Source organism: Trachymyrmex cornetzi, unplaced genomic scaffold (genome assembly GCF_001594075.2).
Source record: "Trachymyrmex cornetzi isolate Tcor2-1 unplaced genomic scaffold, Tcor1.1 scaffold509, whole genome shotgun sequence".
In the NCBI taxonomy this organism is placed as follows: domain Eukaryota; kingdom Metazoa; phylum Arthropoda; class Insecta; order Hymenoptera; family Formicidae; genus Trachymyrmex; species Trachymyrmex cornetzi.
Window position 1 is genome coordinate 418,088 of NW_017299817.1, and position 15,747 is coordinate 433,834.

General features: G+C 34.7%; 1 protein-coding gene across 1 annotated transcript in view; it reads left to right on the forward strand.

The window, feature by feature from the left end:
• LOC108765658 (uncharacterized) overlaps positions 1 to 15,747 on the forward strand; it is a 38,798-nt gene that overhangs the window by 7,446 nt on the left and 15,605 nt on the right. The window contains 7 exon segments of the mRNA XM_018514471.1: positions 632 to 792; positions 3,514 to 3,671; positions 10,090 to 10,246; positions 10,327 to 10,623; positions 11,850 to 12,163; positions 12,274 to 12,590; positions 12,662 to 13,239. Of these exon segments, the coding sequence (XP_018369973.1) occupies positions 639 to 792; positions 3,514 to 3,671; positions 10,090 to 10,246; positions 10,327 to 10,623; positions 11,850 to 12,163; positions 12,274 to 12,590; positions 12,662 to 13,239 (1,975 nt within the window). The 5' untranslated portion in view covers positions 632 to 638.

Here is a 15,747-nt window from a genome sequence, read left to right on the forward strand (position 1 = left end):
TTTTTTCAGTGTAAAGAATGTAGTTTATTTAGCATTATTATATAAATGCTTCGAGACATTTAATTAACCAATCAGAAGAAAGAATCGCACTAATTAATGGATCAAAGAATATTTCAATTAATTATTAATGCGTTAATTAGCATTAAGTAGACTATAGTCAAAAAGTAGTTAAAAGAAATATACTCATCATGAAGATGAAAACAAATAGCAATTAATTTATTTGTTCTCTAAATTCATTAATGTCTAAAAAAATATCATATATATGAGAAGGTACAAGACAAATAATAAGAAGCAGTAGCCGAGCGAATGTATTTTATCCCCAGCTTTTGAGAGAACGACTTCCTTCTCTCGGTAGTAATTCTGAGGACGAGGAAACATTCAGAAAGCGAGAGAATAAGATGTCACGAAAGACCAAGGGGAAACCGATGCTATTACAAGACTATCTATATCAATCAGGATACTGTTTAATCTCTTGAGCGCTTAAGAGGCGCGAACTGACTTGAGATAAGGCCACCGTGTTACAAATGTTTTAATAAAGCTAGTTACTGTAATAAATCTTTCTCTGACAACGATCTTCCGTTGATAAAAGACAATGGATGCGGTAAAAAATGATTTCTGTATTTTGTTTCAGGAAGAAAATGTGGAGCTCGGTTACCGCAGCTGGCACTGAAAATGGACCAGCACCACCTTCGAGGAGCAAGCATAGTGCCACCTTACTTGCCGGTCACGTATATCTTCTCGGTGGTCGAAATGGAAACTTACCTCTCAAAGATCTCTGGCGATACAGCCTTGGTGAGCCTTTAAATGTTTGCGCTTGTATGGCAGCTCGTACACCATCGCGCGTATTACATCAATCTGTGTCTTTAAATATTAAGGTACGATTATTAGCAATGCGTCGCTTCGAGAACATAAAAAATCCCAATAATTTTCGAGAGTGATACTGCAGTATTTCGAGTGGCTCCAAGTACGCGATATAATACCAACGTCGTTTCTGACCAGCGCACCCCATCGCATCTCCTGACGCACCCCCTAGGACGAGGGTGCGCGACGGAATTTGAACGGGGTTCAGTCTGATCAATAATGCACCATTATTAAAGCCTACGTACATCAGTTAAATCCGCGGATGCTACTCCACAATTACGTGGTGTTTCCACGGAGATCAGACATACGTGAATTAATTGCGTCCGCCGGCCATAATCGGTGGCTTATGTACATGACAGGGAGAGATTTTCCTCCGCCTGAAATGTTCCATTCGCTTTTATCCGCATTCATTCCTAACACAGGGAGGGGAGTTAACGTCTTATCCCGCTTCTGAACAATTAAAATCTCATATTATAACTCTTTTTATCATGTTCTGTATATTTTGATTAATGAAACCAAGGATTAGCCTATTCTTATGATACTACGTAAGATCATTTAAAAGAATAAACGTTGGCGTCTTAAAGCAATTGCGAGAAGAACGATGATTTATGAAGTCAAGTATAGTCGATATAACACGAATTCGTTTCGCTTGTGCTTGCACGACCGGGTCTCTTAATCAGAGGGTATTGTTCGGCCGTGCTTGTTCGAGTGAATATTGAAGCAGCAGCGAAAGGGTTGGCGAGTAGCGCTTCGTTTCCTGGGGCAAACAATGTTCCTGGCTGTTTCTACCCCCTATTTTAAAAGCCCGGCTTTGTCGCTCTACTTGATCTCGCAAAAATATTGTGATAACTCGAAGAATCACAAGAGTAGGTACTCCAGATGAAAAACCGGTTTTTATTGCATCTTCCATTTTCGGATTATTAAAGGAGTAACTATTCTTGGACAGAGACAAATAAAGACTTTATAAAGAGATTTAATTGATAGAAAAAAAAGTTGTAGAGGAGAAAAAGGAATATCAAAATTAATTTTATAATTATATTTTTGTTGACTGCGTTCAGCAGATAAACAGCTTTGCATCTATTGTAAGATTCTTTAATATGATTTATTGTTGTTCTTAGTTCTTCACTAGATCTAAGTATATAATCACATTAAAGAATTTTACAACTGTTGAAAAGCTGTTTTTCTATTGAACGTAGTCATTTTCTTAGAAAATGTAAATTTTTTTTTATATAAAGTTCTGCGTAAAAATCTTCAATATTCCCGCTTATATTGTAAAGATATTTAAACAGAGGCAAAAGTGACTTTAATGGCTAAATCGTTATACAAAGCATATCCAGTATATCCACCCATTCGGATTTACTGTGTGCTCGAACACGTTGCTATTTCGCAAAGCATGCGTTTAGACAAAAAGAGGTATTGTTCGTTTCACTACCAAAACAAGATACGACACGTATATTACTAAGTAATCAATGTCGGGCATCTAGCATCATTCTAGAGGTACCGAAGATGCTTCAGTCGGCACGTTACGGTCCTTACCCAGATTCTTTGTTCTCGAGCACGTTCTGAGGAGAAGCTGAAGCTTTCGAGAATATTGCGAAATTAGATGACAATGTCGGCACAAATGTCATTCACGAATCACACATGTTTTATTCTCTCATTTATTTATGGATATTACCATTCTCCCCTCAAAGCGATTCTGGATGAATACCGAAGATGTTAAATGGAAGGGACAGAATGAGGATCGTGAGATGAAAAAAAGGCACAATATGAAAGATGTGAAATTATAGAGAAGGACGTGCTCATGAAAGAATAGGATATAAAACTCTTTTAAAAAATAATTTAATAAAATAAATGAATAGAAAGATTCCACGATCTGATTTTAAATCCAAATTTAATAGAATAAAATCTAATAGAAAGCTTCTTGTGTCGACCGATAGCTATCGTCTGGAACACAAGAATAAGATTATGTCAAAAAGAGGCATAAAATCAATTCGATACGCGAATGGAGGAAGAAATAATAATTGGCGCGTGCAGCAATATCTCTCTTTGTAGATACCCGTCAGAATAATATCTCGATAAAAAACGCAAATTTATGCACTACTCGAGCGAGCTTTTCTCGCTTTTATATCTTTTATACTTTCGTCAGGGGAATTCAGGCTTCTTTTTCACGATAGTTTTGAAGGACGCTCAGACGTCTGTTTTATTAAAAAGCTAGATATACAAAAGATTTTTAATATTCTCTTCACGAACATTACGATCGAAGACTCAGATCTTCCCTCTATTTCCGTCTTATCGTGTATAAAGAATATATTTAGCTAAATTATTAATTGTGAAAAGTTACGAAATATAAAACACTCGCCTGTGATATCAATTATTAAAATAAGAAGTATATACAAAATTTAATTATTATTTATAGAAAGTATCCTGTTACGTTGAAAAACGATTGAATTTTAAAAATAAAATGTAGGGGGGTATATGAATTCTGCTGGGATAAAAGTCGGTTATGAAAATGCAACGAGTATATTAGAAAAGCTCGACGTCTTGCGTTCTTGTGCATTTGTAACACGTGCACTTTCCATAATAGCTGCATACATAACCTAAAGGATAAGAATGTCGGATTACGTGACAAGCTTTTCTTTGTTTCCTTTTCAGCGGAAAGCAAGTGGGAGGAATTGCATCCGGGCGGCGAAAGACCGCCGGCTCTTCAGGAACATAGCGCAGTGGCGTATAAGGATTGCCTCTACGTTTTCGGCGGCGAACTGGGTTTCTCTGCGGGAACGGAGACGCCACTCTGGGTTTATAACGTCAAGGTGATACTTCGCAAAATATAATTGTAGAATGTAATTGCTTCTGTAAAAATAGGAATTAAGTCGCGCGAATAATATTGCCTATAGAACGCTTTTGTGGAGATAAATATCAGTACACGGAGAGAATTTTCTTTTAAAATTTACCCTGAAAATATGGTGATTGTGGTACAATACAATGTTTTAAAGATTTTTACCATGCACTTCAGTAAAATTGATCAAACTTATTTTATACTTTATTGTAGTTTTATTAATGAATGAGAGAGATTTATATCAAAATTCTTCGAAATACAATGTTGTCCCACGATTGTCATATTTTCAGGGTAAATTCTAAGAAAAAATTCTCTCCGTGTATATGTTCCCACTTCTGATAACGATCTCAACAGCCAGCGTCGTACTACATTGAGAAAACTCTTAATGATCTTCCCTACGATGAGGGGAGCCTCGTCGAGAAAGCAGCGAGAACGAGAGACGAAAAAATCGCACCCTCGAGAAACGTCGCTTAATCGATAGCAACGTCATCGGTTACGAGTTTTACGCGGTAGCGTGTCACTTTCCCTTGCCTCTGTGGTGACACAGAGGGATGATTTTAGCAGCGGGTGACAAGCTGCCAAGGGCAACCGAGGCTTATCCTGCCAATAGTGACTCGCGAATCGAGCACGTGTAGAAATTCACCGAGCTACCGTTGTTATCCTGTTGTGCTCCACACATTGTCCAAGCACTCCTTGGGGAGAATAATACGTACGACACGAAATGAGCAAGACGGGGTGGTTGGCCTCTTCCGTTTACGAGGGAAACGTCTCGCGTGCGGAAAATCAATCATGCGAAATGAGCGAAGCTCGGAATCGATGTTGCTTGTTGTAAATTCATATAAACGGGACTGATCTATTATAGACTTCGACCAATTTCAGCTTACGAAAATAACATTTCCTAATAATTTATCTTTCCCACATAAGAGGTCTTATTATTATAATGTTATAGTAACTTTAATTCGCGTTTTAACAAAGAATTTTATTTTTAACAAAAGATGTACAATATTTTAATATTTTGTAATATGCAACTCATACGCTTATTACGTGCGTCATTTATATAATAAATAGTTAAATGATTATATTATTTTAAATAGTAATAATGTAATCTTGTTACGGATTCTCCCAAATTCAACAAAAAATTAAAAAAAAAAACAGGGCGAATGAGAGTCAGCGTAGTAGTTAATACGCAATCTTAAATCTTTAATCCAGAAAATAGAAACTTTATTCCAAAAAAATAATAGTACGTTTCAGTTCATTTTGGAACCATCCTCAGCAATACAATTTCGAAATATCAATCCCTTCATGCCCAAGAAAAAATCACCATCAGATTAACAGATTTGATGTTGTAATCTATTCGAAACATTAAAATTATCTTATAAATATTTCTATCCAACAAGTTACAAATTAACATTAAAAATTGGCGACTCGCCCCAAGACATAAAAGGAATTTGTCTCGACATTGAATCAAATTACAATTAATATTCACTAAAGAGTATCAAGTTACAAAATGCATGTTGATCGCAGTTCGATATAGTATTATTTTAATGTAATCAGATAATGGAAGAATTATATATTTTAGTTCGATTTTTTTACTTATTTACATTGTTTAATTGATATGAGATTATAATCTGGATCTATATTCGGGTACACCTCAAATTTAAAGGAAAGGGAAAGGTATCGATGCGCGATATTGTCAATCAACTTTGGCGCAGTGGTCCAATATTGCCCTCCGTCTCGTTTACTAAATCGAAGGGTGCTTCCTTCTGATCACCGAAACAGCTATGGCGATTGCCCAAAGGCTATTCGGAGACTGCTCGTCGTCTCATTTAATCAGACCGCATGGGTCGTTCTTAACTAAATCTTGATAACAAATTCAATTGAAATCTTGATAGAGAATTTTAAATAAAACATATTATTCTTGCGGAAATATCTCGGAAACATGTTACAAACATCCGAAATTAAATAAATAAATAAATTTAACTAGTACACTAATTATCATCGTATTTTTTTTATCAAAGTTTTCTACAAGTCAAGAATACTTATTTTCTACAAGTTATCAGAAGTCTATGTCATGAATTTACTATAGTACGTTAAATATCGTCTATCTGGGGAAATTAATTTTTCGACTTTGATTGATATAATGTATTGCGTTCTCGATAACAATCGAGAATGCTTCATTCATATTAAGAGAATGACAAAAATGCATCAACATCGATAATGAATGAGTTCTTTCCCTGATAGAATAGTATGTTCAATAACTAGCATTACTTAAATTTTCGAAAATACCACTAGATTGCAATCGATCTCTAGAATATATATGTAGTTGCGGTATTGGATCTCAGTAACTTCAAGATATCAACTTGATGATATCCTAAGCAATTACTAGCTAATAAATGATTATAGCTTATGTAATAAATTTATGTAATTTGAACTATCTCCAATATGTCAATTAAATTTTATATAACTTCCATTTATAGTAAATCTCGTGATAAAGGATATCGAGGGAAAAAGGACTCAACAGTTTTGAAAAAATCTAATTAAAATATTTTTCTAAGTAAACAAATAATACTTCAGAAGTTAAAAATTTAAAAATAAATTAGTAATTTTAATAAGCTAATTACATATAATGAAATAAATTTTAAGAAAAAACGTAGGCACATTAAATTTTATTGAGATATATATACTATATAAAATCAATCCTCCCTTTCTCTCTCTCTCTCTCTCTCTCTCTCTCTCGGCTTTAAGAAGATATAGATATATATAATATATATATATTTATGATGTTATAAAATTTTATGTTGACTGTTATTCACTTTTCTTGTACGACAGTGTTAACATTTGCTGACTGTCCTCTAATTTCATACAATATTCAGAGATACGTCTTTCGCGGGGCCTTCAAGAGCAATTTAAGTCGAGGGTGGTTTTTGGCAGCAGCTGGTGTTAACAGGCTTTCTCTCCGATTCATACCCTTGAAACTAGGCAGGGCTTCATTTTCCCAAGGGTAGTTGCCACTCACGTGCGAGGCATTAAAAATTAATAAGCCTGCATCAAACGAAGGATACGAAACATCACGCGTCATCAATTCGTTCTATCGGTTATTTTCTTTTTTTTTTAAGATGGAAAAGTTGAAATGTTGGTTTTTTTTTATTTAAGAAACCGTCTATAAATTTATATTTTAATTCTATCAATAGTTAAATAAAACCGTTTAATCTTATTCATGTACATTCTTTTACTACAAATCTACAAGTTTGCACTAAATTGCGTTGTATGATTTGATATGCACTTTAATATTAGGCGGATAATTGTTCAGTCACATTTAATTTTCCTTCGTCAGCAATGGTTGGTTATCTCTTTCACTCGATAGGTTACATCTACCGCGTTATTCTCACGATCTCTTTTGCGTAGTTTTCATTGTTTGCGAACAGAGTTGGGCATGTATTTGAAATACTTTTATTTAAAACACACTATTTGCAATATAAGCATATTTTGTATATTTTATTTTAGCGGATCACATAAAAGTATTACGTATTTTGTATTTAATATCGAAAGACTGAAAGCTTTTTGTATCTTGTAATTCAAATAATAAGGTTGATTATCAATGTTAGTATTTGAAATACAAAATACAAAATACTTTCATAATCTTTTGTTATTAATACTAAAATATAAAATACAAAATACTTTTATATGCTCCCATGAAATACAAAATACAAAATATTTTCATGTACTCTGAACAAACACAAAATACAAAATATAATTGTCTTACTAATACTGTTTTTCAAATAAAAGTATTTCAAATACATGCCCATCTCTGTTTGCGAGAATGTGTCTTATTTTTTCGCTGTCTCATTCCTCTTTAAATAAACAACATTATTGGATTCAATAAAATGTTTTGTTATTTTAACAAATGTGACCTTTACTTGATGTTAATAATGCAAGCTTCCAATTTTACAAATTATATAAATAAAGAAGAATATTTTGTTATATTCTATTAGATGAAACAAAATTGTATTGAACGGGAGAACGTCAATTCTTTTTCTATCGTACTTTATCCCGAGATTTTTTGGGTTGAGTTACCATGGTTACTCTTGGTCCATTTGTTTTTAATCATTGGACCATGGAGGAAATACGAATGTATCCCTTCGCTGTTTCTGTCTGTTCGCTGTGTATTATTGAAATCTGCGTTTCGAATGCGTCAGACAAACCTGATTGGCTAAGCCGGAGGGTTGCTCGGCGCGTTTGTTCTCTCCCTACTTTCTTTACCTCCCTGTCTCTTTCACTTTCTCTCTGTGTACTTCGTTAAAACTGTACCTTGTTTTCAGAATAGGAAGTGAAAGAAGGCGTTGTAGCATTCCATTTCCTTTACAATTGTAATTTACGACGAAATTCTTTAAAATTCAAGAGTAACGAAGGCTATTTTATACTATGATAATTTGTGATAAGATTGATATTTATTTGAATCTTCTTACGGTTCATAAACTTTTTTCAAAAATTCATATCATAAAATGTCAGTTATTCTAATATGTGACAAGTATGTACTCATAAACATGGCTAAATATCTCGAGGGTAGTAGATATATTCATATCCGCTCCCTTGAAGAGCGGAACGGACACCGGTGCTCCTTTTGATGTGTAATAATAATCACGAGGTCTTTTACCTTGCTCGGGGTAATGTCTGTTCCGAAGCACGTTGATTTCTGTATCCCTATGATACGAGTATGTCAAAGAATAGTTAGAGAGATAGCCGTTGCTAGCTAAGAGTGTCGAAAGTAATTACATAAAGCGCACGTCTAAAGCCGATGGATTGAAGCTACTTGATCATCTCTTGGGTGAATCTGAAGTTGATACTGGAAACTTGTATCTCATCCTCATCTCAATTATAATTCTCATTACGCGAAAGAGAATGATCCTCTCGAGTGTATTCACCGGACAGTTATACGGTCCACTTGTTCATGTCGCAATTCCATGAACCATGGTATTTCGAAAGAAGAAGGCTAATGCGATTTTAAAACGCCAGTTTTATGATACGCACGCTCAAATTTTCTGCTAGACTAAGCGATAAATCTCTTCGAGGAGGGGAGGCAACGTATTGATTTCATCGATATGTGTAAATATAATGGACACGCGAAGAATGCTTTTTTCTAGGGCATACTTTTCATGGAAATTGTTCCAAGGTAACGGCAAGATAAAAATAAATCTACTATCCACCTATATAACGATATTTGAATATTCTTACACGAATATTCTTACACGAACTAAGAATTATAAGTCTTTTTATAGTATCGCATAAATAATGCAGGACTGTTTAAATGAAATATCCCTATCGTATATTATAGATTTGACAGAATAAAGATATTACAAATTTTACATATGCATAAAATTATATATATATATATATATATATATAATATATATAAAGTTAAATTTAATAATCCTATATATACACATACAAATAACCGAAGATCATAATCAGAGAAGGTTTTACTGTCTAATAACATTTTTGTGTATATTCTATGTATTTTTCGAATTATTTATCCTATTTCAAACGCATATATCCTGATATATCCACGTTATAGTCAAGAAAGTAGTGTGTGTCAACGCTAAGATTTTATAATACTTTGCTTATGGCTTTGCATATCATATTTTGTACATTCCTTTAACCAGCCGCCATGCTTTTTGTGACTGGATGAAAGTCACCGAGTTATGAATGCGTTACCAAGCTCAAATATTCACCAGTGAATACCGACTACGCCTCTCATCTGCAATAATTTTATGTATGTTGCTACGCTACATCTGCAACATCAGTGTGAAACGTATAAATAAATATCAATTCGTATAAATAAATATTTTTCGCATGAAATAGAATATTGCAAGACAATTTAATATTTTATATATTTTTTTAAATGTTATATAGTTAAACGATAAAATACCGTTTCTACTTTGCTTTTATTAACATATAAATTATTAAAAAAGTATTAAAAACAAAGGAGAGACAGAGATATTTCTTTAATGAATACTTAAACAGTCAAAGTTTTACTATAGTACATACTTTGTAAGCATACAATTTAGACAAATGAAATATTTATCACAAGTCGCGTTGCAACTAGTGAGAGAATAATTTTCGCATCTCTATTCACTGGCGGTAGCAATGGCGATTATCGCAGCCCCAAGAGTTAAAGCCGAGGCTATTCAAACGGCAGAATTGGAGGGCTACAAATTAGAGATCTTTATCCCTTTTGTTGCAGACCGGTCTTATATATCATCTTTACGAGTATTCGCAAAAATACAGAGATGTGGAATCAAGTTCGTTTGTAATCGGAAAAAAAATTCCTTAAGAGGAATAAATCAAACATTAAAAAACTAAGTAATCTGATTACGAATGATTATAATTTTCAGACAAATGTATGGAGAAAGGTGAGAGCTCAACGGGGTTGCGTGATTCCTAGAGGTCGAAGAGGCCACACCGCCTTGGTACATCGCGGACAAATGCTCATATACGGCGGTTATCAAGATTTACGTGGAAGCTCCTCAGAACTGTGGTCTTTCCATTTCGGTATAACACTCGTTATGTATCTCATATATAAATCGATCAATAATAATGCATAGCGACTCCGAACTTGTTTAACATTACAGAAACTGAATCTTGGCATCTGCTTTCGTCGAGCGAAAGCGGGCCGGCTGCAAGACATAAGCATTCAGCGGTTTTGCACGGTGATGCGATGTACATTTACGGTGGGATGACGGATCTTCAAGAAAGGAACGATTGCTGGCGATGGGACGTCAACAGTGCTTCGTGGTCCATGTTGAAAAACAAACCAGGTCCCGGACCTCTTCATGGTCACGCAGCGTGCAGATTGCCAAGTTGCATGTTGATCTTTGGCGGTGAGAGCGGTGGTTTGGCGACAAACGAACTATGGAGATTTCATTTTGGTATGCGTTGCCACATTGTCATAGTATAAAAGTTTTAAATATATATTATTACATGATATCCATAAATCAATTTATTGTTTTTAAAACATGTAAAAGTTTAGCTCATTACATATATATACGTAAAGCATCAACCTTTAGACCTTATTATAATGTATACCAAATTTGAAGATATTATCCGTTGAAATTATTTAATTCTAAGAATTGGAAAGAATACGGACTTTAGGAGTCAGGCGCAGAAGACACGCGCAAATAATACACTTATGAAGCTTGAAACTTCTTTATTTAACAAACGCGCTTACATGTTTCTCGACTCAGTTTTGAGCCTTCCTCAGAGCAAACACAAACTAACATATATAAAGTAAAAGTTATCCTGTCATGGTGAGCTTCCCTACATCGAGAATTTCAATGCCAGAATTAAATAAAAAGAAAGAAAAGGAAAATGAAAAAGAAGGGAAATATTAAAAATGTCGAATTTTAAAGAATATAGAAACTAATTTATCAAAAAACTTTAATAATATAATTAATTGTCTCGAAAATAGGGACGCTCATCACAATTACAAAGTACCGTATCGCAAACATTATCATGAATAATTCAAGAACCAGTTCCTGATATGTTGGCCAGTCGGTATCAGACAGAGTGAATCACTTTTTAGTTATTAGCTAGTACTAATAAAAATTGTAAAGTAATAAAAAATCTCGTCAGAAGGATTATTACTGTGTACGAACGACACCGACTGACCGTCTTACTAATAAAAATTGTGAAGTAATAAAAAATCTCGTCAGAAGGATTATTACTGTGTACGAACGACACCGACTGACCGTCTTCTACGCCTAACTCCTAAAGCCCGTATTCTTTCCAATTCTTTGATTTATAAGGAGTGGTTAGTTTGATTTGTGTTATACGAATTTATTTAATTCTATTAACATTATCTAAGATCAGATGTACATGAAAAATAGTCAAAATTTTGAAAAAAATTGTTTAGTATGAATTATGTTATTAAAGTGCCCTAGAATTAAATTTAAAAAAGAAATTTTTAACATGGTTCCAATACAATCAGGTCTAAAGAGATTAATAAAATGGCCAAGGAAATGAATAAGTAGATATTAAAAATAATTAAATACGTTATTCATGCAATATAAATAAGTATATATTAAAAATAATTGTTTTTAATTATCATTTAAACTTTAAACATTTCATGATGTAAAATATTTAAATATTTCGATAGGTACAGAAACCTGGGAGAAGCTGTCAGTACCAGGACCGAAACCGCAGCCGAGAGCTGAAAGCGTCGCTCTCGCAGTATCCGAATTACTGATTCGCGGAACAGGTATCGACAATTCAAAACCGAGGCTGAGAAACCAAAGGCCTAGACTGTCGAGCAATAGAATATCACCAAACGAGGCACCCTCTGCCAGGCCCAGCTTTCTCAGGGAAATTTCAAAATTATCGCAAATAAATCTGTCGAGGCTCAGTCATCCGACGAAGTGCAGTTACTCAGTTCTCAGTGGACATGACGATAATGAGGAAAGCCCTCAAGAGGTATGCGTATCAACGTAAAATCCTCGAAATACGTGTTCTCATTGTTAGTAGATACGCACTTATCTTCCAATTAGGCCTGCATGCAGGCAAACACGTATTATCCTTTTCAGCAAGTGGACGTCGAAGTGGTCGAACCCTCCACGGGAATGGTAAAATCTCGCAGCGCCAACACGCTGGCCCGCCGAAGACAAAAAGCGTCGGAAGGAACGGCGAGGACGGTTGATGTTAGCAATATTAACAATACTTCTAGTATGACCAGAGATCCTATTTCGGTGCCAAACTTTCGTGCTTTGACGTTACCAACTCCTGTTCTCACGCCTGTAGAGGCTGCTAGATTGGTCTTCGTTGATCCGGATGAGAATAGTGACAATGAGGAGCGCAAGGAACCGCCCACGTCAAGACTGATTGAAGTTCAAGAAGAAAGACGGTAACTGCCTTTATTAAATAACTGCATGCATTTTTATTAAACATTAAGATTCTTACATCCGTTCGTTACAGAGATTTCGCAGCGATTCACCAAGCTTGTCAACCCACTCGCGGCGAGAGTTACAGCTCGCATCTTTACGAAGCCGCTCTGCAAACGCCAAAAACTCCGACAACGACGAAGATCCCTACGTCCGCCTCCGTTCGATTCGCTGATCTTGAAGAAGGCGAAGAATCGACATCGGATTACGCGAGTATCGAGGCAAGAAGTCCGGGTGATCCGCTCGCGGAAGATGATTGGGTGTCCGGAAGGAGATCAAAGCCACACAGACCGATTGTCACTTCATCGACGATACGAGAGGGCCAATTCGGTTTCTGTAATCCGAACTACCTTGGTCTGGACGAAACCAAATCTGGCCATCATCATCACCATCATCATCATCAACATCATCAACAGCAGCAGCAGCAGCAGCAACAACAACAACAGCAACAACAACAACAGGATGGAAAGTATGCCAAGTTGCTGAACAGTCCGCCCGATAGCGTATTAGAGGATGAACCTGGAAGATCAGCTTCACAAACATTTGCGGAGCTCTTGGAGCTTCAAGAGATTAGAAGGGTGCCCCGAGCGCCACCGAAGAGTCTGCCATTGGGTTCGCCATCGAGAAGAGCGGTGAGCGCGTCGAGGGCTGAGAGGCAAAGGGCAAAGGTAGCGGCGGGGGGTGCAACCGACGCTAAAACACCTTCCTACGGACCAGCACCTTTGTATGTTTTTTTGGTCGGTGGCAAAGAAAAGGGCCAAGTCACGGTGTTCGCCAGGCCGGTCTCTCTTTGGAAGCTACAGCTCGCGCCGCATATCTTCTAAGGATGATCGATGGTCCACTTTAGCTGAGTCATCCGCGCACTGTTAGTAATAAGAAAAGTACGAGAGGATGATTGAGGAAAGCGTTCGTGCAGTCCAATTTTTCCAAGCTGTGGTGTTTTACAAATATTCCTTGATAAAATTCATGCTTGAACAGATTGATTTTTTCGAAGTTTATCCTCATTTATTTTATTATTAGTATAATTAAAGTTAAACAAGTTAATTTTATATATGTGTTCTTCGTTACAGAGCAAATATGTCTTTTGTATAGAATTGGTTGTAATTGTTGACTTTTTTCGTTCGTTAAAGTTTGTTAATTATTATTACTATTTGCGTTATATTCTCTATGTTGTATTATCAATGTCGAAATAGAAATCGAAAGAAAAATAATGTATAACATGCCAAAGCATAGCCATTGTTTCTGGCAAATGCCATCGATATATCAATGCGCAATATATATACAGGGTGGGGAAAAAGTATGGAAGCAAACAATTATTTCCGAAACTATTCATTTAAGAGAAGTTTTCAAATATTTATGTTAAATTTTATCGTGCAGAAAGTAATATGTAATAATATAATCGCTGATTAGATGAGAAATATAAAGATCTTTACACTTTTAATTTAATGTGCCGATAGATAGATAAATAAATAAATAATTAAATACGTATTTACAAAATTATCATTAAATTTATAGGAAATTATTTTATCGTATTATTTTTTTATGCATTTTATATTTCTCCATTAGTAATTTATAAATTATTAATTTATTGATATTTATTTATGATTTATAAAAAATGTAGAAAATTTTTCCTTTTTAAGTAAAAGATTAATATTCATTTATATTTAACTTGGAAACAAACATGTCAAATTATTATTCCTATTGTATGTCAAACGTGTGTGTTTAAAGTAAAGCCGCAAAACATAATATTTACGAATCGTGAGTTCATATTGAACTGCCTGATTCGAGCGTTCTCAGTGTGAGTTTGTAAAAAGATGAATGTTCAAATAGAAGCGCAGATCAAGTCGGCGATTGAGATTGCACTGATTTTTCAATAATTATTGATAAAAACACGATTGATAAAATGTCGTGTCGCAGTCCTATATTTATTAACGCATCCGTCTTTCACTTTACAATACGTAATTTATTTATAAGGATAAGATACTAAGCTCCCTGACCGCCAAAACTTCAAGTTATTTGCAGGTAAACATCTGCAAAATCAATTGGCCTGATCTGCGCTCAACTGCCATCGAATGTGAAAATTCAATGTGCGTAAAATATGATATAGAGTTAATGTTAGATGCGTAAGCTTAAAATATTATAGGATGGAAGATATACACACGATATCCCATAATTCGCGTTTAATAATTATATAGCGCTATTCTTTAGAAATAAGGACGTGGATTAAGACAGACGTATTTAATAATACCTCCTCCATTAAGGAGAAAAAACGGTTCAGGGCTTTTTGACTCGTTTTTCATTAAAGAATAGCATTTATTGTAATTAATCGACGCAAATTATGAAATACTCTATATGTCATTCGAAGATTACAATCGACTCGTGATTGCTCCACTGTGTTATTCCTAACCGATTTTTCTATTCTGCAGTATATAGATTTTTATAAAAAAATTTTAACTTATATTTGTGAAGCAAATCAGTAGAATGTAATTCTTTAGCAAACCAAATTTACTATTCTTAATGACTGGAACAAAACCAAAGAAAACATGCGAGAACTATTGATCTTAAAAATAAAATGTTACATATATGTGTGTTCCCGAAAAGTTAACGATAATTTATATTTGCCAATTTACTTGGAAAGATAATATTTCAAAGATGCCAAAACTGTACCCAAACTGTTCGCTTCCAAATATTCGCTCGCTAACATTTCAAATATTTCAATACAATTTGATGATTTTAAAATACAGTAAAAACAAAACTTTAAAGTCCACAATTGTATAAAATACTCAAGTAGTAAAGTGACGTCAAAAAATGTTTTAAAACATCTCAATGACATTTTTAACATCAATATGACGTTATTAAAATGTCATCTTGCTACTTGAGTAAGTATTATTGTTTACTTTATATTAAAATAAAGTAACGTAGCAAAGCAAAAATTTTTTAAAAGCTCTTACAAAGTGCAAGAATTTGGAAGGCACTGTAAAAGTATAAAAGAAGGCTTGTGTTCTAAGAGATTATAGTCGCTACCGCTGACGTCAGTAGTCTCGCGTTGAACCGCTACAGAATCGCGAATCGAAAGTCTTTACCGTGATTGTATCTATTATCGTAGTAAGTTAGTTTTTA